The sequence below is a fragment of the Pogona vitticeps genome, chromosome 4 (genome assembly GCF_051106095.1).
Source record: "Pogona vitticeps strain Pit_001003342236 chromosome 4, PviZW2.1, whole genome shotgun sequence".
Lineage (NCBI taxonomy): Eukaryota > Metazoa > Chordata > Lepidosauria > Squamata > Agamidae > Pogona > Pogona vitticeps.
In genome coordinates this window covers 21,269,260-21,294,233 of record NC_135786.1, presented here as the reverse complement: position 1 = coordinate 21,294,233, position 24,974 = coordinate 21,269,260, and the positions used below count along the sequence as shown (strand labels likewise).

At 43.7% G+C, this 24,974-nt stretch overlaps 1 protein-coding gene and 1 long non-coding RNA gene across 4 annotated transcripts in view; both read left to right on the top strand.

The window, feature by feature from the left end:
* The first annotated feature begins 991 nt into the window (after positions 1-991).
* CEBPB (CCAAT enhancer binding protein beta) lies at positions 992-3,387 on the top strand. Of its 2 annotated transcripts, XM_072996857.2 has the most exons (2): positions 992-1,686; positions 1,759-3,387. In XM_072996857.2, exons 1-2 carry the CDS (start codon positions 1,368-1,370, stop codon positions 2,505-2,507), a joined length of 1,068 nt encoding a protein of 355 aa, XP_072852958.2. In that variant the 5' UTR covers positions 992-1,367; the 3' UTR covers positions 2,508-3,387. The 2 variants fall into 2 exon arrangements, with proteins under 2 accessions (XP_072852958.2, XP_020635158.3); XM_020779499.3 differs by having other exon boundaries at positions 992-3,387.
* A 4,015-nt stretch (positions 3,388-7,402) lies between these two features.
* Positions 7,403-24,974, top strand: part of LOC110071832 (uncharacterized) — a 32,984-nt gene continuing 15,412 nt past the window's right edge. The window contains exons 1-3 of one of the 2 annotated variants that reach the window (XR_013544485.1): positions 7,403-13,875; positions 15,894-15,957; positions 18,811-18,978. This is a non-coding gene — a long non-coding RNA (uncharacterized LOC110071832). The other variant, XR_013544484.1, reaches the window with a different exon arrangement.

The window sequence follows — 24,974 nt, the reverse complement described above, 5'->3', positions numbered from 1 at the left end:
TATGTCGTACAACAATCATCAGTCCCAGCGACCATGGGTGTGGGCAGTGGTCAGGCAAGGATTCAGGGAGGATTGCCAGGTTAGGGAAGGCTGAGATTAAATATGTTTTGGACTGCAAACAGATCGGAGTACCGGCTCTTCTGAGAAGCGGATCAACCATTTGCTCTTGCAGTCTTGATTCCCAGGACATGTCCTCAGCCCAGGGCAGGCCCTCTGGTGGAACATGCTGGGGGGGGGGGCGGCCAGGAGCGGCAGCCCTCCCCTCCACCTCCTCAGGAAAGAGTTGTGCATTTCGTCCTACAGGACTTCCACCTCAATGAGCTGAAGATCGCGGGCGTGCAAGCGCGATATTCCGCACATTTTTACTCCGAAGTAAGCAAGCCTCACGGAGTTGAGCCTGTGGGGAGGAGGGGCATTAAAACCTCATTCCGCATTGAACAATACTCAACAAACATTGTTTCCCTTCCCGTTTTTGAAATACGATCTCTCACTGCAAAGGCGCAAAAAAAAAATTGCTAGCAAACTGTGATGGGCCAAGGCATCCTGTCCGGAGGAATTCTTTCCTCGTGTTCTTGGCCGGAGAAGATCCGTGTCTGGATAGGAAGGTCGATGCCCGCCTCTCCTCCCCGTCCACACGCAACAACTTTGCCCCGGCTGGAAACGAAGCCTTTCCGCCGGTCCGTCCCTCTCTCTCACAGACACACACACACTTCGTCAGCCCTCGGATCGCGCCTCCTTTCTGTCATGAAGGGTCCGGGGCAGGTGGGCGCAGCGACGGCCCCTCGCCCTCCACGCGCGCCCGCGCCCGCGGCTCCCACCCAGCCCACGCACCCCGGGAGGCGGCGGGAGCGCCCTCCGAGTCCCGCGGGCCGGGCCGGGCCGCCTGGCGAGAGCGCTCCCGGGCCTCGGGCGCGTGGTGGCCAGCCGCCAGCGAGGCCGTGACGTGTCTGTTGCCATGGGACGCACCGCCCCTATAAAAGGAGCCCGCGCGAAGGAACTTGCCCAAGTCCGGGAGACTTGGAGGTGAGAGCGGACGGACGGACGGACGCGCGCGCGCGGGAGGGGGGGCGGCCTCGCAGCCAGATGGTCTCGAGCAAGCGGCGCCCCGCAACACCACCAGCGCGCTCGACCCGCCGCGGCAGTCCGGCCCGGTCCCCGCCGGGATCGCTCGACTAGAGAGGGGAGCGAGGCGAAGGAGGGAGCCGTCGCCCGGCTGGAGTGGGGAGAGGAAAAGGCGCGCCTTCGGTCCGGAGGGAGCGAGGAGAGGACCCGGCGGGACGATTGCCACCTTCCCCCTTCCCGCTCCGCAGCCTTTTTGGGGGGGATCACGGCCCCGGGACCCCCTCTCCCCCCTCCCGTTCGCGTTCATGCAACGCCTGGTGGCCTGGGACCAGGCATGCCTTCCTCTCCAGCCCCCGGCCTTTAAATCCATGGAAGTGGCGAACTTCTATTACGAGGCGGACTGTCTGACGGCGCTCAGCAAGCTGAACCCCCGCGGGGCGGCGGCGGCGGCGGCAGGGCCCCGCTCCATGACCGAGCTGACGGTGGGGGATCACGAGAGAGCCATCGACTTCAGCCCTTACCTGGATCCCGTAGCATCGCAGCCCCACCAGCAGCAGCAGCAGCAGCCGGCGGCGGCGGCAGGGGGCAACTTTGAGTCGGTTTGCAACAGCGGCGGCGGCGGCGGCGGCAGCGGCGGTGGGAACGGCGGCGGCCAAGATTTCCTCTCCGATCTCCTTTCCGAGCAGGACTATAAAGGCGGCGGCGGGGAGAAGAAGCACCCCGATTATCCCTACATCAGCCTGGCCAGGCATAACCATCACCACCCCCATTCCCATCACCCCCACCACCACCCGGGCATCGTGCCAAGCCAAAAGGCCGGGCCGCTGCTGGGTTGCTTCCCGCCCCAGATGGTGGAGACCAAAGTGGAGCCGGTCTTCGAGCACTTGGACTCCTGCAAAGGGCCGCACAAGGAAGGCGGCGGCGGCGGTGGCGGCCGGCCGGGCCTGGGGGGCATGTCCTCGCCTTACGGCAGCACCGCCCGCTCTTATCTGGGCTACCAGTCGGTGCCCAGCGGGAGCAGCGGGAACCTCTCCACCTCCTCCTCTTCCAGCCCTCCCGGCACCCCGAACCCCTCCGATTCCTCGAAGTCCGCCTCGGCGGGAGGAGGAAGCGGCGGCGGCGGCGGCGGCGGCATGGTTTACGCGGCGGGCCCCGGCGGCGGCGGCGGGAGCGGCGGCGGCAGCAAGAGCAAGAGCAAGAAGTGCGTGGACAAGCACAGCGAGGAGTATAAGATCCGCCGCGAGCGGAACAACATCGCCGTGCGCAAGAGCCGCGACAAAGCCAAAATGCGCAACCTCGAGACGCAGCACAAAGTCCTCGAGCTGACGGCCGAGAACGAGAGACTCCAAAAGAAAGTCGACCAGCTCTCCCGGGAGCTCAGCACCCTGCGGAACTTATTCAAACAGCTGCCCGAGCCGCTCTTGGCCTCCTCGGGCCACTGCTAGCGCGCCCCCCCCCCCACTTCGGCCGCCGGCACTCGGACGACGCGGGTCTCCCGGCGCCTGTGCGGTTTGGCTTTGGGCGAAGGCCGGCGCGGGAGGGTCGAGGAGGGAGCGGGGAGGGAAGAGAAGGAGGGGTGCGCGACTGCCCCCCCTTCCCCCCTTAAAATAAGGGGTGGGGGAAAGAGAGATCCCAGAGGGCATGCCCATATATTTTTATTATATACACTTTTGGCCTTTTGATTCGCCCTCTGAGAGAGAGATCACTTAACCCTTCCGCCGCGTAAACTACGCGCTTTACACAACTCCTTCGGCTGGCGGGGGGAGTCTCCGGGCGGTGTCCGTTTACTTATCTCTGCAAAACTTCACAGAGGAATCTTTTGTTTTTCCTCTCGGTTTTCTTAATTCTGTTTTTTTTTTCTAAGAAAAAAAATATTACCAAATGGAACACATGCCACCTCATCTATCCGGCCTGGTGTCTTTCGTCAGGGTTGTTGTTGTTATTATTATTGTTATTATTATTTCTTTCCCTTTTTGGTGGGCGGAGGCTAAATGCTAGTGCTATTTAAGAAGGGGGGGGAACGAGGGAGAAAGGTATCATAACACAAAAGTAGAGAGAAAGGGAGAGAAAGAAAGTCCAGAGTGATGCAATCTTTTTAAACCATGGCTGGGAAGCTGGATACACATGATGCAACTTCGTGTAACTGTCAGTCATGGATTGAGTAATCTGTTAAAGATGTTCCTACAGTTTTTTTTTTAAATGATAAAGAATGATCTATTTCTATAAGGAAAAAAAAGATATGTATATTTTGGGATCTATGCATTCTTGCTACATATGAAGCATTAATGAACAATTTTAATAAAACTTTATTGCTAGGATGGAAAATGAGAGCCTGTTTCTTTAAGGTACTAAGGACAACAAAAATACAGTACTGTAGCAGTGTTTTGTCAGAAGAATGGGGTTTGTGAAAGCATTGATCAAGACCCATAAAAACCAATGGGAGTTGTGTGATAAGTTTACATTGTAGATTTTCTCCACTATCAGGCTGAAACAGACAGCTTATTCCTTTGATTTTCTTGAGTTTGTTAACAACAGAATCCTTGAGGTTTAAGAGATAGCTGGTGCCATAATTCCGCTTGACATCCCTGTTTTTTTTCTCCCTGGTTACTGAAACGATTTGTTATAGATGGAGGTCAGCATTAAAAATTGACACTTTTTTAAGCAGGTGGAAAACTTAACCAGACTGTCTGATATCAGTGATTTGCCGAAGTTTATGATGATCCAGGAGTTCTGTTTAGCTCACAACACAGAAGGGAGAAAAGAAATTGAAATACAATATAGGATTTTGCACCCATAAAATGAGATTGCCCTCACAAACCTACGTAAGGAAACCTGGGGGGGGGAACCATTCTGAATAGCTGATAAACATTCAGGAACACCAACAAAGCAGGGCCCCCATCAACTTCTTCACAATAACTTTTATTTGGGTCAAGGTCAGGTTGGATCTGAGAATCCCAAGGTATATATTTTGGAGGTGGGGGGAAATTACATACCCATGTTTCTTAGTCTCATTGGCTTGAGATAAGACAGAAAATGTGATTGCAAGGAACAAATCCAGATTTGATTTTTGTTTCTCACAGATTGTTTGGAATGGATAGAGTGCTTTCATGGGTAAAATTAGCTGGCTTTTGTTGGTCAGAAAAGTCTTTGGCAGAGCAGTCTTAAGTATCAGTGTCACAGGATTATCAGCAGCAGAAGGATGATATTGCAGAATAAGTATGATCTATGTCTCCCCATTTAGCATCTGCTGTATTAAAATAAACTAGATGCATGTTGTGTTAATTGCCGCTAACAAAATGCAGCAGTTAGGCTCCTTATACAGTGTTGCTTTCATCCTACAGCAGTGGTTCTCGACTTTAGGTCCCCGGGTGATTTGGGACAAAAAGTCCCAGAAACTTTCCGCCACTAGCTGAGTTGCCCAGGATTTCTGGGAGTTGTAGTCAACTCCCTGGGGACCTAAGGTTGGGAACCACTGCCTAAGAGCATGTCTTCCTTACTCCTAGCAGCTTTTAAATCTCCCTCCCCCCATTTATTTCTCCTAATGCTGTTATTGTGTTAAACGTCTTCAAGGTACGGTATAGTCAAGCGGACTGCAGGTAGACTAGAAGGAATTGCTTGTATGAAAAAAAATACACCACAGACGCCTATGGCAAAAAGGGCACGAGTACGAAAAGTTTTGGGGGCTTCCCGTAGACTCCTAGTTGGACCTTTCTGGAATAGAATTCTGGATCTAATTACTAACTAGCCTTTGGACAGACCTTGTGAGGCTCTTCTTTAAGACGGGCGCTGAGTGTGGAAATGGCGGCATTGAGGAGGATTTCTCAAGGCCTGGAAGCTGAACATTCCTGGCCTTCCATAGTTCGCTTTTTTTGCCTCTGTGCTGCTTGTTAACATGTTTGCAGTGCTTGGAGTTCACTGTGCGGGTGTTTATGTGCTGGGACAGAGGGTGCTGGGTAAAGGATCTGGTCTTACTCAGCATTTTCCTACATAGTACATTCTTTTTAGGCACTTCTCATGTCTAAACTCTGTTGTCCAAAGCCACTGGGCAAAGAATTTCTTGTACCTTTCTTGGCCACAGATTCGAAAAGTTCCTTTTTCCTTTTCATTTTAAAGACTAAAATGCCAAGGATCCCCCAGGGCCGTGCTAGCTGGGGATTGTAGATGTCGTAGTCTGAAGCAATAAGATCTGTGTCCTGTTTTTGGCTGCCCTTTTGCAGCAGAAAAACTCAGAAGCTGTTCTGATTGAAAGCTGTTGATCTAAACATTCTGTAAGAAAACGTCTGCAAGGAAAATGAGAAGTGCTTCTTTTTCTTCTATTGCCCATAGAACTGTATTTTTGACAACAAAAGATACAGCCTTTTGGAAGAGCTGAGTTGAGTTTTTACTCAGAGGGATCCAGATACGAATATGCTATCAGCATCCCCATAGCCTCCAAGTGCAACCTCCAGAGTAATCTGTTGCAAAGAAGTTTGCAAGGATGTAACATAGAGGATGAAGGAAGGGGGAGGGGTTACCCAGTGTGGTATTGGATAGAGAGATGGGCTAGAATTCAGGAGATCTGGATTCAAATCCCTGCTTGACTGTGGAAATTTACAGGGCTGGGTGTGACTGGTAAAACCACACCTTAAATATTTTTAGTTTGAAAGCCCTGCTGGGGTTGTAGTAAGCTGGCTGTGATTTGATGGCACATAACATAATAAAGTGTCTTCTATGTTGCTTTGTGGATTTTGCATAGGGTACACTGACCTTTACTAAGGACTATATGCAAAATTCAGTAGGAATCTTCCCGCAGTGTGTCTTGGGTGAGAAGCAAGATCTGTGCAAAACCACTCAGTGAAGAGAGACTTAAAAATAATAAATTAGACTTCCTACAAGGCACAATGAGGTCTTTCATATTTGATCTGCTGATATAAACTACCCAGAACACAAAGGTAGTTCAAGTTTTTGTCAGCTATGGCAACCCACTGTTGATCTTAGCTTGCATGTGCTTACTTAGGAGTGTACAGTATCCTGTTGATCTCACTGCAAACCCAAGTACGTACCTACTGGTTCATTCTTTTTGAATTGTAACTGTTTCCTCAAAAGTAAGTTCCACTGAGTTCAAGGACATAATGTCCAAGTAAATGGCACCGAAACCTGGGGAGCAACAAAAGGAAAGATAGGCTGGCTATGTGCAGTGCGCTACAGAAAGGTAGACTCCTCCAGCACAATGTGGCATCATAGCTTACCTTGATTCCTCCCCACTCCACCCCCATTTATGTTGTTTTCACCTTCTGCTTCCAATGTTTCCCCAAATACTAATCTCTTGGAGATCAAAACGCAGGTCACAATCCTGAGAATGGTATGACTAGTTCGGTCTGTCCAGCAGGGTTTTAAGACCTGTATTTCTTGAACGGCAGCCCCCCCCCCCCCGTGTTGCATAGCAAAAACAGTTTATAGTGATATATGGAGAATCTTGAGTAGTTGCCTTGGGTATAGTCCCATGATGGTGACTTTGTGCATACCCGGAGTAGTTTTTTTAAAAATTATTATTATTATTTTTGCATTGTGGTCTTAAATTGCTATCATCAGTGGCTCATGGTTGAGGGCAGCCCCTGCCTCCCAGCTGAGTTTGTGGGCTGTCCCTTGTTGTAATCCAGTTTTATTATTTATTTTTATTTTATTTATTCATTTTATTTCTATCCCGCCTATCTGGACTTTTTAGACCACTCTAGTTTTGTTAAAATTAATAGGTCCAGGATCAAAGATAGCTACTTTGGGAGATTTAAAGCATTTCTATGTAGCCCTATGCAACTTTTATTTTCTTTTTTCTTTTATTTGAGAAGTTGGCCATGCTGTATTAACAAACTTTAGAAACATCGCACTAGTTTCTCATGCAGTCTGTGAGGTGCTGTACGGTACTTTTCAGAGACTTGTGCTTGGTCTTTTGCATTCTTTTCTCTTTTTTAAAATTTCAAATACACAAACATGTGAAGGCGATAATTCTTAATTCCAGATACACAAAAATAATTTTTGATTCTAAACACATAAAATAACAATTTCTTTCTTTTGTAATCTCCTAGTTACCTTATTACCACTGACATGATCAGATATTTCTAAACACTAATTGTCTACAATTATTGTGTGTTTTGTTTTGTTTTTTTAAATGTCACCATATGAGCATCTCTCTCTCTCTCTCTCTCAATTTTCAGGACTTCACAGTGCCTAACTTCAGGTATACTATATCTCAAATGCCTTAACACAATGGTCCCCAACCTTGGGCCTCCAGATGTTCTTTGACTACAACTCCCAGAAGTCTTTACCACCACCTCTGCTGGCCAGGATTTCTGGGAGTTGAAGTCCAATAACATCTGGAGGCCCAAGGTTGGGGACCACAGCCTTAACAGGAGCCTTGTAGTGCATTGGTTAAAACTGCAGTAAATATCTGCTCACAATCTGAGTTCGATCCCAGACTCATGTAGCTATCTTGAGGTTGACTCAGCCTTGCCAGGTTGGTAAACTGAATATCCAGCTAGCTGGGGGAGGGGAGGGGGCAATGTGTAGCCTGCATAATTAAATTGTAAATGCCCAGAGAGAGCTTTAAGCATATGGAGTGGTATAAAAGCAGCATATTTTGTTTTTTTGCTTTGCTTTACACTTTACTGAACCACTTTTGGTTGGTTTCAATTTTTTTGTGAAAAATTAAACCTACAAGTGAATCTCATCAAGGATTCAGGTAATCAGATTGCCAAATTCCATATTTCTAAAGGATGTATTTTAAATATAATTCACCACTTTTTACTTATTTATGCCTGAATTAGTTCCACAACCTTAAATCTTTTCCTTGCAGAACATTGGCTGAAATCCAGTTGGTGTAACCTTACACTGAGCAACCAGGATGATGTCATTGCCTAGTGTTTATTTATTTATTTATTTATTTATTTTATTTATATCCCGCCTATCTAGTCAATAGACCACTCTAGTATTGGTACGCTTTATTTTAATTTAATTTAAAGCATCCTATTCCATTCTCCCTTCAGGTTCCAAGACTCCCTAAGGATCCCCTTTGCCCTGGGGAAGCATTTGGGAGCCTTGAGCCAAGGAGGGAGCCTTTCATATCACACTCCATTACTGACAGTGGTCCTGATCCAGTGGTGAGATCACCAGTGGTTGGGTTTTTTTTTTATATGAAAAGATCCCAGTCATCCCCACGCTTCCCCAGAGCAAAAAAGGATCCCCAGGGCACATTGAAACCTGAAGGGGGAGGGGGAGAGATGATGTTGTTATGTGCTGTCAAGTCACCTCTGACTCAAGGAGACCCTATGAATGAGCTATCTTCAACCACCCTCCTTACCTCTTGTAAACTGAAGCCAGTGGGTGCCTTTAGGGAATCAGGCTATCTGGTATTTCGACTTCCTCTTTTCCTTTTGCCTCCAGCTTTTTGTAGCATTATTGTCTTTTCCAGCAAATCTTACCTTCTCATCATGGGCCCAAAATATGACAGCCTCGGTTGCATCATTTTTGCCTCCAGAGATCCAGTTCAGGCTTGATTTGATCTAGGACCCGCTTGTTTCAGGGAATCCACAAAGCTTCCCTCTAGCACCACATTTCAAAGTTTAAATTAAATTAAAGAGTAGCGTTCCCAGGTGGCAACTCCTCATTTCACGGTGTAAAGTTGTAGAACAGGATTTCCGCCATTGATTTGGGGAATCTCAGATTTTTCTAATCCCCGCTGAGCCTTGATACTCAGTGGATGACCTTGGACCAGAGTAGCTCTCAGCTTGACCTTCCCCAAAGGGTTTTCCTGAGGATAAAGTGAGGAGTAACGTATGTCACCTTGACATCACTGGAGGGAAGGGTTGGAAAGGAATGAAAGTACTACTTAATGGGCCCAATCCCCTTGTGCTGCTATGCAAGTAGCATAGCTTTGTGAAGCCATTTCCCCCCAGTTAAGAAATCACTGTAGATCTTATCAGTTGCAAACTGAGTCACACAACCTAGTATAGAGCTGTACTTTCAAGAAGGTATTCCTTCCAGCAGTGCTGGGTAACTAGCTCTCCAGGCTTTAGAATTATTATTTTTTTAATTTCTAACTCCCACCAGCCTTTTCCAGGCTTCCCAGTGGTGAGGGATTCTGGGACTGAGGGTAGAACTACCTCTGGACAATGCTGTATTCCCAGCTCTGTCCTTTGGTGAACTGAAGGAGACTGATCCAGACTCCTGGATAACGAGATTTAGGGGGACTCTGTGAAAAAAATCCCCAAGCTGATAACTTCCTTCCTTCTAATAGAAACTACCATGGGCCACAACCTGTATTTCTGTCTGATTTATAAAGTGGATTGTCTGCTTGCTGGGACCTAACCCTTTTCCCACCCACACAAACTTGATATTCCTGTACAATAATGATAACTATGGAGAGAGAGAAAAAAAGAAAATCCATGCACTGGGTGAGACTCTGGGGTTGATCTGCCAGCTATCAGGATGCAGATTCTCTCATAGGGACCTCACGCAAATATTGACAAGTGGGCAGCCTAATTACTTTCAGGTTCACAATAGAGAAGGGGGGAAATGGAATGTTTCCATTGGACCCTTAAAAATGCAGAAATATGCTCAGACACTAGTTTAATACCTGTGTGGCCAGACTTTCAGCCTTTATGTCTAAATACCAAAGTTACTCTTTGGGATTAAAAAAACAAAAATGTTGTGGCACCACAATCCACTTCCTCAGACAAAATGCTCAACGTTCCTGAGTCAGCAGGGTCTGTGGCTTTTCCCATCTTTGGTATTAATACATATATTCATGCTGGGCAGCATACAAGGAAGCCGCTCTCCCTAAGAGTTTTACAATGTAGATATAACACTTTTAAAATCAGTGAGAGGAAGATAAAGTGTATAGAATGATAAAGCATTTTCTCTGAAGCTTGATTAAATCTCTGCCTTGATTAGTTTGGATCAGTGGAATCTTCATGGAGGATGGGGATGTAGCTTAGCTCAGGTCCTGGGTTACAACTTTTTTTTTTGATTTGCTGATGACTCATTGGTGGCCTGGGGTCTAGAAAATGTTAGATGCCAAAACACAGAAGAGCAGGAGTCGGCTGGGAAATGCTGACTTTATTGGCAGGAGATAATGAGATCCATGGAAGCGATAGGAGATAGTGATGTGGTTGGGGTCAAAGTATGGTGGGCTTGTGTTTTCCTTTTAGTAAGAGCTGGCCTGGCAAGGAATAGTTTGAAAGCAACTTCTCTTTGAAGGGAGGAGAAATAGGTCCATTCCATGTTTGGTTTAAAAAGAACCTTGATGTTGCCCATCCAGCAGGAGTTCCTCGATAGCAGATGGAGCCAACACAGACTATTCATCATCATCATCATCTTAGAAATGTAGAGCTGGAAAGGACCCTATGGATCAAGTCCAGAGGAGGTTCGGTCGGGAATCGAAATCCCAACCAATCCACTGAGCTATTCAGCAATTTTTTTTCCCATTCATGTGAAATGCATTAATGATGTTAAAATTTTTTTTGAAATAGTTTCTAACTTTTCACCTGTATGTACAGATTTTATGTACATTAAGATGATCATTTCCAAATATTATGCAGATATTGGTTCTGTCATGCCCCATTTCTGGTGTTATAGAAGTGAGCATATTCGACATGGGAACAACCAGGCACATGAGAACAATGGCCATCATTCAAGCTACTGGGCAATGCTGCAAATGTCAGTTGCAGCTATGTCCACTTGTTGCTATGGCAAATACGTTATTAAAAAGGCAAAACAGGTAGGTCAGATGCCCTCTTGGCCCAGCAGAATAAGAAGCACAAAGCAAATAAAATATTGTTTCTCACTGGACCAACATCTTTGCATGAAAACACAAATATGCAAGCGTTCAAACTATACACAGCACCAACTCATGAGTTCTGGAGAACTTGAAAGCTTGTGTGCACTCATATAGAAATACCTTATTCCAGTTGTAAAAAGACAACCTCCTTTCCAGCTTTTCTCTCTCCACTACTTGGAATACTGTACTGGAAATTTTCTTTGAAGATCCAGTAGGTCTCCTAATCTAATTCATTATTGTACACACAAAAAAGAAAAAAAACCCCACCATAAATTGTTTTATGATTGTCTCCCTCATGGTGAACGGTGTCTTCTGAACCAGTCAGAACCAACTTTCAAAGGAGGGGCAAGACAAAGCCAAACTGTCTTCAGGCCATTGCAGAAGGAGTTGGTTTCTGGCCTCCTGCAACCCCTTCAAAATGAGCAAAAGGTGAGGAGACCCCTGTTTTCTATAAATACTTTGGCTTTACTATCAAATTACAAGGACGGTTCATTAGCAGCAAGGGCCGAGGCCTCCGAAGGACATGACCTGTCATGGGAACAGCCTTGCAAAATACTGTTTCATTCCCTGCGAATTATAACCTTTATTCCTTGCACTGTTCTCACTCTTACCCTGGTTCCCCGTGCATCCTGCACAGAGCTGTCAGCAATCTGGATCTGCAGGAGTTTATGAGTCAGATTTATGCCCGTGTCAGTAATCTGAAATTAATGTTGCAGTGCTACACTGGGGAAAAGAAGTGTTCTTTTGCAACAGGGTGAAACAATCACGTGGACGTGAAATAAGCCAGTAGGCGAAGGAAAGAAGCAAAAGGAAAGTGCCCCAGCTTGCGCGGGTGACAGAAAGGACACGGAGCTGCTGTTAGTTGGTTGTGATGTTTCGATGAAAGGTGTGCCAATTTGAGTTTTTCGGTTGCAGCTCCTAGAATTTCCCTGGATTATAGGATGAGAATCTTGATTTTCAAATGATCACCTTTCCATTGGAGCATTTCAGCAACATGGAGAGGGGGGATCTGGTGCTTGGGTAACAGCCTATCCTCCATACTACTTTACCCAGGCTTCATGCTCTGGAGAGGACACTCCTCGATTCAGAGCATGTTACCATAGTCTCTCGAGACTGAAGGATGCCTATGCAAAATTGGCAAGAGCAAATCGCCACACCTGTGGAACTACTGAGTTTGCAACCTAAGTCTGAATTCACCTCACACAAACAGACTTGGTACAGACATCTGCCCTGAATTTTTGGGATTCTTACCTACAGTTTTTCTGCACTACCCATGATTTAGGTAGTGCAGAAAAACTGCAGATTTGTTCTGCAAAGAAACAAATCTAAAAGGGCTTCAACTGCCACTGTGCTTCTTTAAGCTTCTCTACTCCACTCCACTTTCTGTCATACCACTGGTTTTCCAATGGAAGGATCTAATGCATTGGTTCTGTCATAAAGCAAGAGTTCCTTATGTTATAGCAGGTGGGATGAAGAAATGGTCATGGAAACATGCCCTTAAGAGGCAGGAACACTTGCCTATTATCTGGCGATCTTGGCTGTACTCCCTAGAACAGTGCTTCCCAATCTTGGATAACCCAGGTGTTCTTGGACTGCAGCTCATAGAAACCCTGGCCAGCACAGTTAGTGGCTTCTGGGAATTACAGTCCAAGAACATCTGAATTACTCAAGGTTGGGAACCCCAGCTCTAGAAGAACTAGGTTGATCAGCTGGCATCTCTGATTTCAATAGTTACGACTCCTCATCTGATAGCACTGATATATAAAACAATAGCAATAGTCATCATTTATATTGTTATTTTCCCACTGCTCTCTTTATAATTCTTTTTTCAGAGTTTACCAGTCAGATATCAGTATCAAAGGAGGACAAAACAAACTGATGACCATAAATGGGGAAAGATTGCCCAGTATATATTAAGACAGGTGTGAACAAAGGAAACAAAAATTGAATGTGCAGTCTCCATCTTGCCTAATGTGGTCCACCGTTGAGGGGAGAGGAATATTTTCCATAGATGTTTCGCTCCTTCCTTCCTTCCTTCCTTCCTTCCTTCCTTCCTTCCTTCCTTCCTTCCTTCCTTCCTTCCTTTATTTATTTATTTATTTATTTATTTATTTATTTATTTATTTATTTATTTATTTATTTATTTATTTAAACTACAACATAAACATAAAATACATAAACCAAAATACTGTGTTCCTCACCACCATAGTCGGGACCTCTTGCAGCAATCCTCTTCTTCCTCTATCTTTATTCTTCGTCCTTTATTGTCCTCCAGAACTGCATTGATTTTTGATTTGGAGCTTTCCCTTTTCCTCTTGTTAGCACATATGCAAGAAATGTGCCCCATATATCATAGAAATTTTTCTTTTTCATCTCTCCTTTCTTAACCTTTAAGTTACAAGTTAACTTATCATTTATAGCAATGCTCCATATCTCATTATGCCATTCTTCCATTCGAAATTCAGACGTTGATTTTCAATTCCTAGCTATTATTAATCTGGCTGCTGTTAATAAATTGGTAATCAACTCTCTAGTCATCTTATCATATTCCACATTCTCAAATACTGATAACAGAGCTATCTCAGGATTAAATTCTATATATTTTTAACATATGTCATTTAGTTCTTTAAAGATTAGTTTACAAAATCTTTGTACTTTTTTTGCATTCCCACCACATATGAAAGTATGCACCAATTTTGAACATTCAGATAACTATATTAATTTTATTAAATTTTGTCGGTGTCAAATACCGTCTTAAACCCAATTTGACATTTTTTTCTTTTATTCTCACCGACATAAATCATAAAACCCTCACTTCCCACATCTTCCTCCATTCTTCATCATTTATTCTTTTTCCTAAGTCTTGTTCCCACACTAACTTCAATCCTTTCTCAGTCTCTTATTCTTCTAGATCTAGCAGGAGTCTCTTCCTTTATTCCCACATATTTTAAACACCTAAGCCTGCAGAAGAGCAGAGGGCAACTCAGAGGTTTACCTTGTTTGTAAGTATTTAGTGATTCAATTCAGGTACTGTATTAGAAGTTTGTAAGCTATGATGTAAAAATATATTTCACCAAATATGTCTTTCCACAAGGATCAGTTAATGAGGGCTTAGGAAGGTACAGGCCGTAATTAATGTATGATAACGTAATAATGGCCTCTTCCACAAAGTCAAACATTTCATGGCATGAAGATTACCCTTAGTTCTGAAAAATTTTGCAACTGGAGCATAGTTTCTCAAGGTATGGGATTGTGGCTGCAAGGGACCACAAAGACCATCTCAGCCAGTTCTCTATCAAAGGGTGATCAGATAGGATTCACGTGCCTACACAAGAGACAGTGCCCAGACCCCTGGAAGGGAAACGAGTCTCTGCTTCTGCACATGTGCCTGTCTCCCAGCTGATCAGAAGTATGGGCAGTGGCAGTGGCATGACAGTGGTAGCGCAAGATGAGCATTTAGCCCCCCCCTCACTGGGCATTAACCAAAAAACGTAAACCACGAACCATTATGAACCACAATTTTTCAGGTTGATGCCCATCTCATCTCAACTCACAACATTTGTGCTTTATTAGAAATTCAAGCAAACTAGAGTCAAGTGTGTGTGTGTGTGTGTATTACATTTCTATCTCACTGTTCTTCCAGAATGAGCTCAAGACAACAGCTAACAGCTTTCACCCTTTGTACTTTATTCTCACAGCAACCCTGTGAGGTAGGATACTCTGACACAGACTGAGTAGACCAAGGTAATCCAGTGAGTCCTTGGATCAATGAGAAATATCACCTGGATCTCCTAAAAGCCAATACAGTGCTCTAACTAAGAGTACACTGTCTCCTGTCTGCTTTACTACATCAAGCTTGCTGAGGGTAACTTGGATATAGGCCAGGCCATTCTAGATTGGGCCATGCTAACTTGGGAATTTTGGAAGTTGTAGTCAAAAAGAGCAGATTTCTAAAGCTTTTGGGCAGCAACACAACACATAAGAGATAAAAGTGGAGGCCTGAAGAGCAAAAGAACATTGTCTAGGTCAACTCTTGCTCAAAACGTCCACTGGGAGTGTCCCTATTTTGTATATACCTGGCCTACCTGACAGGGTGTTAGCAATTGGCTGATGATCAGAGACTTGTGAAGCAATAATTCATTAAGTGAGCAAGCTGGGTGCCAAGATCCATAGGCTCCAGCCATTTGAAAGACAATAGGCATGGCTGGTAGAGAGCGTCAGGAGGGCCGGTGCAGCTACAGTAGACTGTCGGCTGTCAGACCTATTCAACCGTCTGCATGGATTATTCTTCTCCATGTCCCTGCCAGGATCTCAACAATGAAGCAAGTCACCACTGCCTTTACACAAAGCAGCCTGAAGGAAAAGCTCTTCAGATAAACGAGGAGCTAGGTGTTTGAAAGGCCAGCCTAGCCAATTTTAAAATGAATTGCTTTGGTGTGTGTGTGTTTAGTCGTTTAGTCGTGTCCGACTCTTCGTGACCCCATGGACCAGAACACGCCAGGCCCTCCTATCTTCCACTGCCTCCCGGAGTTGTGTCAAATTCATGTTGGTTGCTTCACAGACATTGTCCAGCCATCTCATCCTCGGTCGTCCCCTTCTCCTGCTTTGGTAATGGCCCATTATACCTTTGGTTCCTATGTAAGAAGAGCACTTCTGGGTCAGACCCAAGTCTTAACTAGTTCAGCCTTTTGTTCCCACTGTGGTCAACTAGGAGAATGTAAGTACAAAGTAAAGTCCTTCTTCTCCAGGATAGATAGATAGAGAGATAGGTAGATAGTTCAGACAAACAGATTTTTCTTCCATGAATTTAAGGTGGAATACATGGCTCCCCCTCTCATTATTTTGTCCTCATAACAACTCTGTTAGGTAGGTCTGGATGAGAGAGAATGATGGGCCCACGGCCATTCTATGGCTTAAAGTCTCAGTAACTTACTCTATGACATTTGTAAGAAGAAATAATTTTTCTTATAGTTTTGAACAGATCAACAGCAAACTAACAATGCCCTGACCTTTTCAACAGACTAAAAAGAGAGGAATACGAACTCAGAGCAGGAAGGTGGAGCTCTCCTTGAATTCAGAGCCAGGTATGGAATGATTGGTTAGTGTTGCATAGATTGACAGTGAACCCAGCCTAAAAAGGTCTCTCCCACCCACACTTACTAAAGGCAGCATCTGAGGTTAGAAAACCTCCAACACAAAATTGCTTAGAGTAGTAAGTAAATCACGCTAGAGTAGGCCTGTTGACTGAATGGGAACTCCTCTGCAAGTTCCATCAATTCAAACAGGCCTGCTCTGACTTATACTAAGGTAAGTCACAATTAGAGTAGATCTATTCAAATAAATGGAATTTACAGAGGAGTTAATGCATTAGCTCCCCAATGATTCAATGGGTCTGCTCTAGAGAGATTCACCATGTTAAGCAACAGGATTTTGGTCAACGAGTGTCACAGCTTGGGAGGACTAGAAGCTGGATTTTCTAGCTCTCCTTCTAACAACTGCACCACAATGGAAACAATCATAGGGTGTTTACGTGGGATCACAAATGGACTTCCAAAATGGTGATAAGTCCTACATTGTAGAGGACAGCCTGGTTTAAGGCTAAAACCTCACCAGCAGGAACAGCACCATTTTGAAACTGCTCATACATAGAGAGTACCTGGGCTGCAGATTGAGGAGGCAATAATCTTGGTGACAATCATTGCACAATGGTATAATATACTCTATTTCTATTTAAATTTAATTTTTTGCAATTCCACATTTATGAATATAGATTAGATCATGCAAATTGTTGTTCTCTGGTGTCCTCGTGTTTTGGGGATATAGTTACTTTGAAATGGAAACCTTCCAGTCACACTAGGGTTATCAACAATGCAGTTCTTGCGCAGAGCAGCTGCCACATGGAAGTATTCTTGTGGGCAGTCTTTGTGGGACTGTGGGCTTTGAATCAGCCTTTAGGTGAGTTGAAATATATCAGAAGTAGACAGAGGTGTGTGTGTGTGTGTGTGTGTGTGTGTGTGTGTGTGTGTGTGTGTGTGTGTGTGTGTGTGTGTGTGTGTGTACTTGTGTGAGTGAGTGAGAGCGCACTGAAATCGGTGGAGGGGATCCTTTGTGTTGTAGTATTGAAGGCAACACACCATGTGAATTCCTAGAAGTCAATTATCCGAGCTGTAACCATTTTGTCCTCAAATGCTTTCTTCCTGGACGTTCAGCTGGCATGGACATTGCTCTTATTTCAGTGCCAATTTAAAGCTCGCTGTTCACCAATTCATTTGGGGCCTAGTGAAGTGGTGCCCTTTTCAGTCTAACCCTCTGCTGATTTGGTTTTGTTTGAGGTGTTCAGTTGTTTTAAAATGCTTCTTTAAACATCTTTCTAAAATGCTCAAAAATTTAGACTGTTTTGAGGTGGTTTCATTGATTGCACTCCGCATTGATAGGTTCTGATACAGATTTAACCCTCCTCCAGAGTATCGGGCAACAAATTCACATTGATAAACTTCTGAGATATTTCCTGACCCCATGGGAATGCTAATATATTGACGATTAACATAGGGAAAGGATTGAAGTCGCAGTTAAGGGTGGGGTTAGGATTAGACCTTCTAATAGCAGCAGCCCATTGCCTGAAATGTCAGCGTTCAAACCCGACAGCAGGGAATGGATCCCTGTGAAGATGAAGAGTTGGTGTTAGCGATGTCACAGAGACAGGCAGGCAAGAGTTGTACAGAACTGTTCCTGGACCAGTTGATTATGAAATGGGCACAGAAATCATGCAGGCAAAATGGATTTGGAATCCCAGATAAAACCCAGGTAACCGAGGATTTTTTTCAATTTTCAACTCAGAGCCAGCATGAGGGACGCATTCTTTATCTCCTCTGCCTCATTCCTTGTCCCTCACTTTCCATGTGCTATCACAGCAGAGGTGCAATGCACACCCACACAGTTATATGCTGGACCAGAGAAAGCTGGCACCAAGTGGGAATGGGTGGAGAAAAGTGCTCAGGTTTTAAGCCACTTCATGAGGAAAAACAAATCTTTCTCCTCCGGGGTTGCTTGATCAGAGGTTGGAGACAAAGCAGCCCCTTGTCAAGTCAACAAATCACCCATAAACAGCATTTCACAGAAATGAAAAGGGAAGGGAAGCAACACAGGGCATCTAAATAAGGAGAAAACACCCAAGCTCCTTTTCCATAACAATGTTTAGAAAGAGATATTTGTTTATTTATTCAACTGATATTCCACCTTTTTGCCAGAATTGGTGCTGAAGGAGGCAGCTGACGATTACAAAATACAGATCACAACCAAAATAGAACAAATCAATGAAATCTCAATAAAAGGACAAGAAAGACACAGAGAACTTTCTTCCCTAAAGCTCCCTCACCTTTCAATGGTGGACAAGCTTGCATGCGGGCCTTTTCCTGCCAGCAGAAAGGCAAAAGATATCAGCCCTTTCCTTCCATAGCTTTGTTGGCTCCATAGTTCGGAGGCTTGGAGCAGCTGCTGAGAAGGCCCTGCGTTGGTTCTGCACAAAACAATAATGGTGGGACCAAGATGGTAAATGGATAAAGCAACTATTTCAATAATCCTAGCCATCTTGCATTTTGAAATTAACCTACACCAAAACATGAGATACCCATCCATATCCTGCAGAGAAAAAAGCTTTGTTCTGTAAAGCAATGAGCACAGTTTGTGGTGCCCACATCTCATCTATTAGGAATTTCCCTGGCAAAATCCAAATTGCCATGAGCTTTTAGAATTTAAGTTCTTCACACTGGTACATGCCTTATGAAGTGGTACTTATCCACAACACCAGCAGATGATATGATGGTTTTTTAAAAGTTGTCTATAACAGTATGGTTTTTTAAACGTTGTCTATAACAGTATTGCCTACTCTTGTATTTGTATTTTGTAATGACCACACTTTTCCCTTTTATCTCTATTAGAAAAGACAGTATTCCATTGGGTTCTCAGGCGATAATCCTCCTTTTGAAGTTCTCCTCCACTTGAAAGACCGTCTAATTTAAAAAAAGGCAGGGCCAGAAGAAAGGAGATCATGGACCTTGAAGATGCCCATCCAATATGAGCACCTGAGGAGCAGAATCAGTAGCCTTGTGAGTTGCTTAGTAATATTTTTCCCAAATTGAGTAAGATGCATTGTAACTCTGATTAAATTATAAAATGCATTTCTAAATTTGCATATGTATTTATAATTGGGATATTAAATTTATGCAGAACAGGGTCCTCTGTTGTCCCCTTCCTGGTGGTGCAGGTCTTCATTTTTGGTGATGTGTACATAGCCCTAGCAGAGTCCTGCTCATGGTCAATCATGCCAATTCCAATCTAAGAGCTACACCTGGCACTGCTAAATGTGATCAATAAGCAGTCAGTGCTACATTTAATGGCAGCCTGGTTCTCCACCTCTACAAGGCTTAGGAGAAACTTTCCCCTGACACCGTTTTTATGTATATTTCCCTGCCTGACTCCACTTTGCCTACTACAGATATTCATGAGATCTGATCCTCGAGAGACAGGAAATGTTGGGGGGGGGACCCATACAAGGTACTTGCAGCAGTGACAGTGACACCCTGGATCCCAGGATTCAGAACAAATTTTCTGTGACCGTGGAGAAATTTGATCAATGTAGTACTTATGTGCATGCAATTTATGCCTCATAAAAATAGGTCTAGCAAATGAGTGACATAAAGCTATTGAAGTAGCCTGCTTCTGGTCAAAACATTTTCATTTGTTTGAATTTTACATGTATTTCACATATGTCCATAATTGTAAGTTATGCCATGCTCTGATGAGAATAAGTAAAGAAAGACCCTGGATTACATGCTCAAATCTTTTCCACTGACACCAACAGTATCCCTTCTAATACCCCTTCCAGTCACACACAAAATATAGCTGCTCCTTTACACTGCTGCCATACTATGTACAGTATGCATAATATTGTTCATGCAGGCTCAGTGGAGCCGATCTGTCTTGTTAGGATTGCTTGGTGTTTACTGGCAGAGTCCAGCTGCCTAGTGTTAAACTCTGCCAGTAGTTTAGCACTAGGCAGTGCTAAACAGAGTGATTCCTCTGGAGACTGGGAATGGGCCTATTGATCCCACAACTCGCTCCCCCAAAACCCAAAGGCAAAAACAAAAACAAAACTTGCTTCTCCCCCTCTTCTCTCCACAAAACTGGCAACAACAATGTAATGTTCATGAACAAAGAAATCCGTTTCAAGATCACATAGGAGGAAAAAGAAGCCTACATTGAGATAAAGAGGCCCTAATGCTGGCTGCTATGTGTTTAGAATTGCTTTTACTAGCAACCATTTTCTAATTAAGGAGGTGAGCAGGATGTGACCTCAGATGAGAAGGAGGATTTTAGAATTATAGCTGAAAGGGACTCCAACAACCACTGAGCAACCAACCACCAAAGCAGGAGATCTAAACCTGAAGCAACCCTCATAGATGAAGCAGAGTCCAGCTTCCTCCAAAGCATCCTATTCCACTATCAAACAGCTCTTATGGGCAATAACCTTTTCCTAATGCTTAGGTGAAATATGGTTTCCCATCATTTGAGCCTATTAGTTTAGACCCTACACTCTGGAGCTGCAGAAAACAAGCTTGCTTCATCTTCCATGTGACAGGCATTCAAATACTTGATGATGGCTATCATATTGCCTCCCAGTCATCTCTTCTCCAGACCAAAAATACCCAGTTCACTCCGTTTTCCCCTATAATGCTTGGTTTCCATGTGTTTTTTTTTCATCCTGAGTACTGTCTTCTGAAAATTTTCATTTGTTAATACTTTTCTCAAATTGTGATGTCAAAAACTGGCACAGTGTTCCATACGAGTTCTGACCGAAGCAGAAAAGAGTGGTACTATTACTTCTTTTAATTGTGACATCATAATTCTACTGATGCTGCTACCTCACCCTACTGACTGTGTTTAGCTTATGGTCTACTTAGACCCCTAAATCTTTTTCACATATGCTATTGTCAAGCCTGCTATCACCCATCATATATTGGTACTTCTGTTCCCCCTCCCCCGTCTGATTGTAAAATGCTATATTTTCCCTTTTAAAACTCATTCTGTTTGTTTTGGCCAAGCTCTTCAATCTGTTTACATCATCTTGACTCTATCTTCTGAAGTATTAGACACCCTTCTCAGTTTGCTGTCATTTGAAAAATTGATGAGTATTCCCACATCTAAGTCATTTTTGCAGAGAGAATGAATATTACTTTGGCATTATTTGTTTCTGACAAACTCATTCTAGGTATTAGAAATTTTTTATTGTTCATTGTCTGACTGCTTAGCCACCAGTTCTAGAATCTTCCCTGCTATTGCTCTCAAGCTGACTGCTTAGTAACAGCCTCAAAAAGATTCAAGAGTAGGACTGAATCTATGCTAAACAGTTACTGCAGTTTGACACCATTATGACTGGCATGCATCTTTTGTACAGAATTCTAGAATTCGTAGTTAGAATTTTCTGCAAGAGCAGTGGTTCCCAATCTTGGATAACGAAGATTGGTTCTTGGACTTGGGATTCTTGGACTTCATCTACCAGAAGCCTTCAGGACCTCACCAGGCTACCAATTCCAGGATTCTGTCGGAAGGAGCAATGGCATTTACAGTAAAGCACTGTCAAATAGCTAGAACGAAGCAGTGCATTCTAGGAATCTAAAAGCAGAACAAGACAAAAGGGGAAAAACAAATCCAGGCTATCTGCCTCCCTTCTCTCTCCCCCCCCCCCCCCCCCCGGGTTCAGATAAGTTATTAGAAATGTTGGTATTGTATTCCAGCAATTCCCACAAAACTAGTGTGTGTTTCGTGCCACTTGCTCCAAAAGAGGGAGGGAGGAGTCGCAACCTCATTGAGTTCAGTGGATCTCCGTCTCGTGTGTGCTAGACAAGTGCTGACCACGAGCAGAGGTGGCTTAGATAGGCTCCTTCTCATGTGATGACAGAACATCATTTTTAAAAGAAAGTAGGAGAAAGGGGTGAAATGTACAGGCAAAGTTCTGTGCTGTGCAGCCAAGGTGACAACTTTATCACTCACAATGTCGTGTGGCTCTCGCTCCACTTTCTCATATCTAGTCCCTAAATGCAAGATGTTAATAACAGCAAACATTTGCTCTTGAACTCTCCCTCAACAGTATTTCCGGTTACTTTTTATCTACAGCAACAAGCATTTTTCTTTTCCACCAACCTCATTACCATGCATTCAGCCTGACTGGTGCAAGCCGTGATATATTATGATCTGTGCACTCCATGTGGATAAAGAAGAAGCTATTTCCCAGCCCACTAGGTGGTCCCTCCAGGGCATAAATGATGATGATGTGCAGCAGTGGGTTAATGTGGGTGGGTAAAGCCTTCATTGCTGTCTGCTCAAGGCATAGATCAAGATAATCATATGCTTTCCCAGGGAATAGACAGAATGAACAACCTGATTGCAAATGTGGCTTTTATACTTCTTTCTATAATGTGATGGTTGGAAGAGCCTGTACAACATTGAGGTACTTTAGCAGAGAAGCAGAGAAGGTGATTGTCTCTTACTTTACACAATGATTGTCTTTACTCATCTATTCAGTTGCAGACACTGATGTCCATAGGGAGGCAAGGGGAAGAGCAACCCCCCTCCAAATCCTAAAATTGCTGTTCTTTTAATGTATACAGATATATGCACTGCAATGTGGTAAGAATCATGCTAATACACAACATAATGAATTACGGTGAAGAATGCTAAAAGGCCACTATATTGCTTTGTCTCTCTTCCAATATATATATATATATATATATATATTGCAAGGGATATATATACTCTCTCTGTACACACACACACACACACACACACACACACACACACACACACACACACACACACACACAGATGTTCTTACTACTGTCTTTGGTTACAGATGCTCATTCAAGATGGTATGGTGTGATAGGGATGCATCAACAAACACAGAGACAGTACCAATTCCACAACTAAACACCCATGTATTTCTGTCCCCTTTAAATCCAAATATATATATACAGTAGAAACAACACATTCCAGTTTTCTTCATGCATATACTCAAGCAAAACTGGGTGGAGCCCTTCTGTGTCAACAGTCCAATGCAATGGGCATCCCAGTAGTTTTGAACAGCCAGGCGTTCAATATGAGAAGCTGTGGATTTTCTAGCATGGGTGCTTAGTTAATAACTTATGGTGGCTCTGACCAGATCATGCCAAAGCTCTCTTTAGCCCAGTATCTTGCTCCTGCTGTGGCCAACTAGATGTATCAACCAGAAGCCTATGAGCATGGCATTAGTACCCATCTGAGCAAACAATTTTGCAACAATTGATATTCAGAGGTCTCTTGCATCTGATACTGGAGGCACTCTATTATCATCACAATTCGTTACCACTAATATGTTCTTAATTAGTCTAATCCCCTTTCAATAATATCCAGTACATCATTACAGCTTTTGATAGTGAATCTCTTAACTTGTCTATGCCTAGTATAAAAAGGTAGGGTTTTTCCCCCTGTGAATCTCCTACATTCAGTTTCAGTGGAAAACCCAGATTTCCAGTATTATAAGAAAGAGATTTCCCCCCCCCTTATTCCTTTTATTGCACCATACATAATTATATCTTTTTAATATTTCAAACTAAGCCTCAAGCAGCATAACTTTTTCTTAAAGGGCAGTTTCTCCAGTTCCTGGATTATTTATGCTGCCCTCCTATACTCTAAACAAAAATAAATTACGCTGAATGGAAGAGAACTGTAGAAAATAGGGTGGCTTCAAATCTTGAATTATGATTGGTTTTTATGTGGTTTCACATCCACACTTTTAACCTGATTGGTTCCTTTGGCAAAGAAGAACTATTCAGTTCAAAAAGTTCATGCTGAACAGTTACATTTGATGTAAGCTTCCAACAGAATTTTAGCCCCATTTCTTCAGATGCAGTGGGCTACATCCAGTGAGAGCTTATGCTGAAGATGAATTATTAGTCTATAAACTTTAATGGCAATGGCTTAATTGGCGGCTCTGCTAGAAATTTCTGCATAAGGAAAACAAGTAGATCAAGGTAGTCCAAACTTTGGTATCATTGCATAATGCAGTGATATTGCAAATGATGATGGTAGGAGACAGTTGGGAGAAGGGAGGAACCAAAAGGTGGTTCATGCTAGTCAAGCCAATGGAGGGGGACTTGTTATCCCATCACTCCCTCAGATGCAATGACTGGAATGCCAGCTCATGGAGACAGTTCAAGGAAGGAACAGGTATATATTCCTTCCTTGAACAGGTATATGTTCCTTCCTTGAACAGGTATATGTTCCTTCCTTCTAAGCTGCAAGGAGGAGATCTGTGCCATCTCCTTTCTCCCACTGGGGCAATTATTATTAAGCACTAAACATTTAATAGAACTATGGCAAGCTCACAAACACATTCTACTTCAGAAGTCAACATGAGACATTTATATTATTTTCAAAAAAACCCCACACATGGCTCTGTTCATCATCATCCTAATCACCGCCAGCACTATCATCATCATCATGTTTTGCAAAGTCTTTTCTGATTCATGGCAATTCCTTTTTCAGGGTTTTCCAGGTGGAGGATACACAGAAGTGGTTTCCCAATCTCTTCTTCTGGGGGTGCCCTGGTACTGTGCAGTTTGTCCAAAGCCACATAGGCTGGCTCTTCTCCTAGGATGTAAAGTGGGGAATTGAACTCCCAACTTCTGTCTCCACAGCCACATACCTAAACCATGGAGCTATCCAGTCACTGAGCAATTCTGTCCCATTACTGCAAAACAAAAATGTGCTACTAGGAGCACCATGACTTGTGATGTTTTGCTTCCAATTTCCATCCCATAAATTCCTTCTCTTATCTTCATTCCACATTAAAGGATCCAGAAGTTTGTGCCTCATTTTTAGATTATCTTATTGCTCATGCTCTCACAACTTCAGACTGTTGCAATCTTGTTTGCCTCAAAGTCGGAATTACCCTGTGAAGAACTTGTCATTCATTCTTGAGGCTCCATGGCATCTTCTTTGAGGAAGTGGGGACAAGCTGGGACAGATGGGAATAGGGCTGATTCATCTTTAACAAAGATTTCATAAT

Coding starts and splice junctions, on each gene's coding strand:
- CEBPB (XM_020779499.3), top strand. CDS start 1,368: ATGCAACGCCTGGTGGCCTGGGACCAGGCATGCCTTCCTCTCCAGCCC.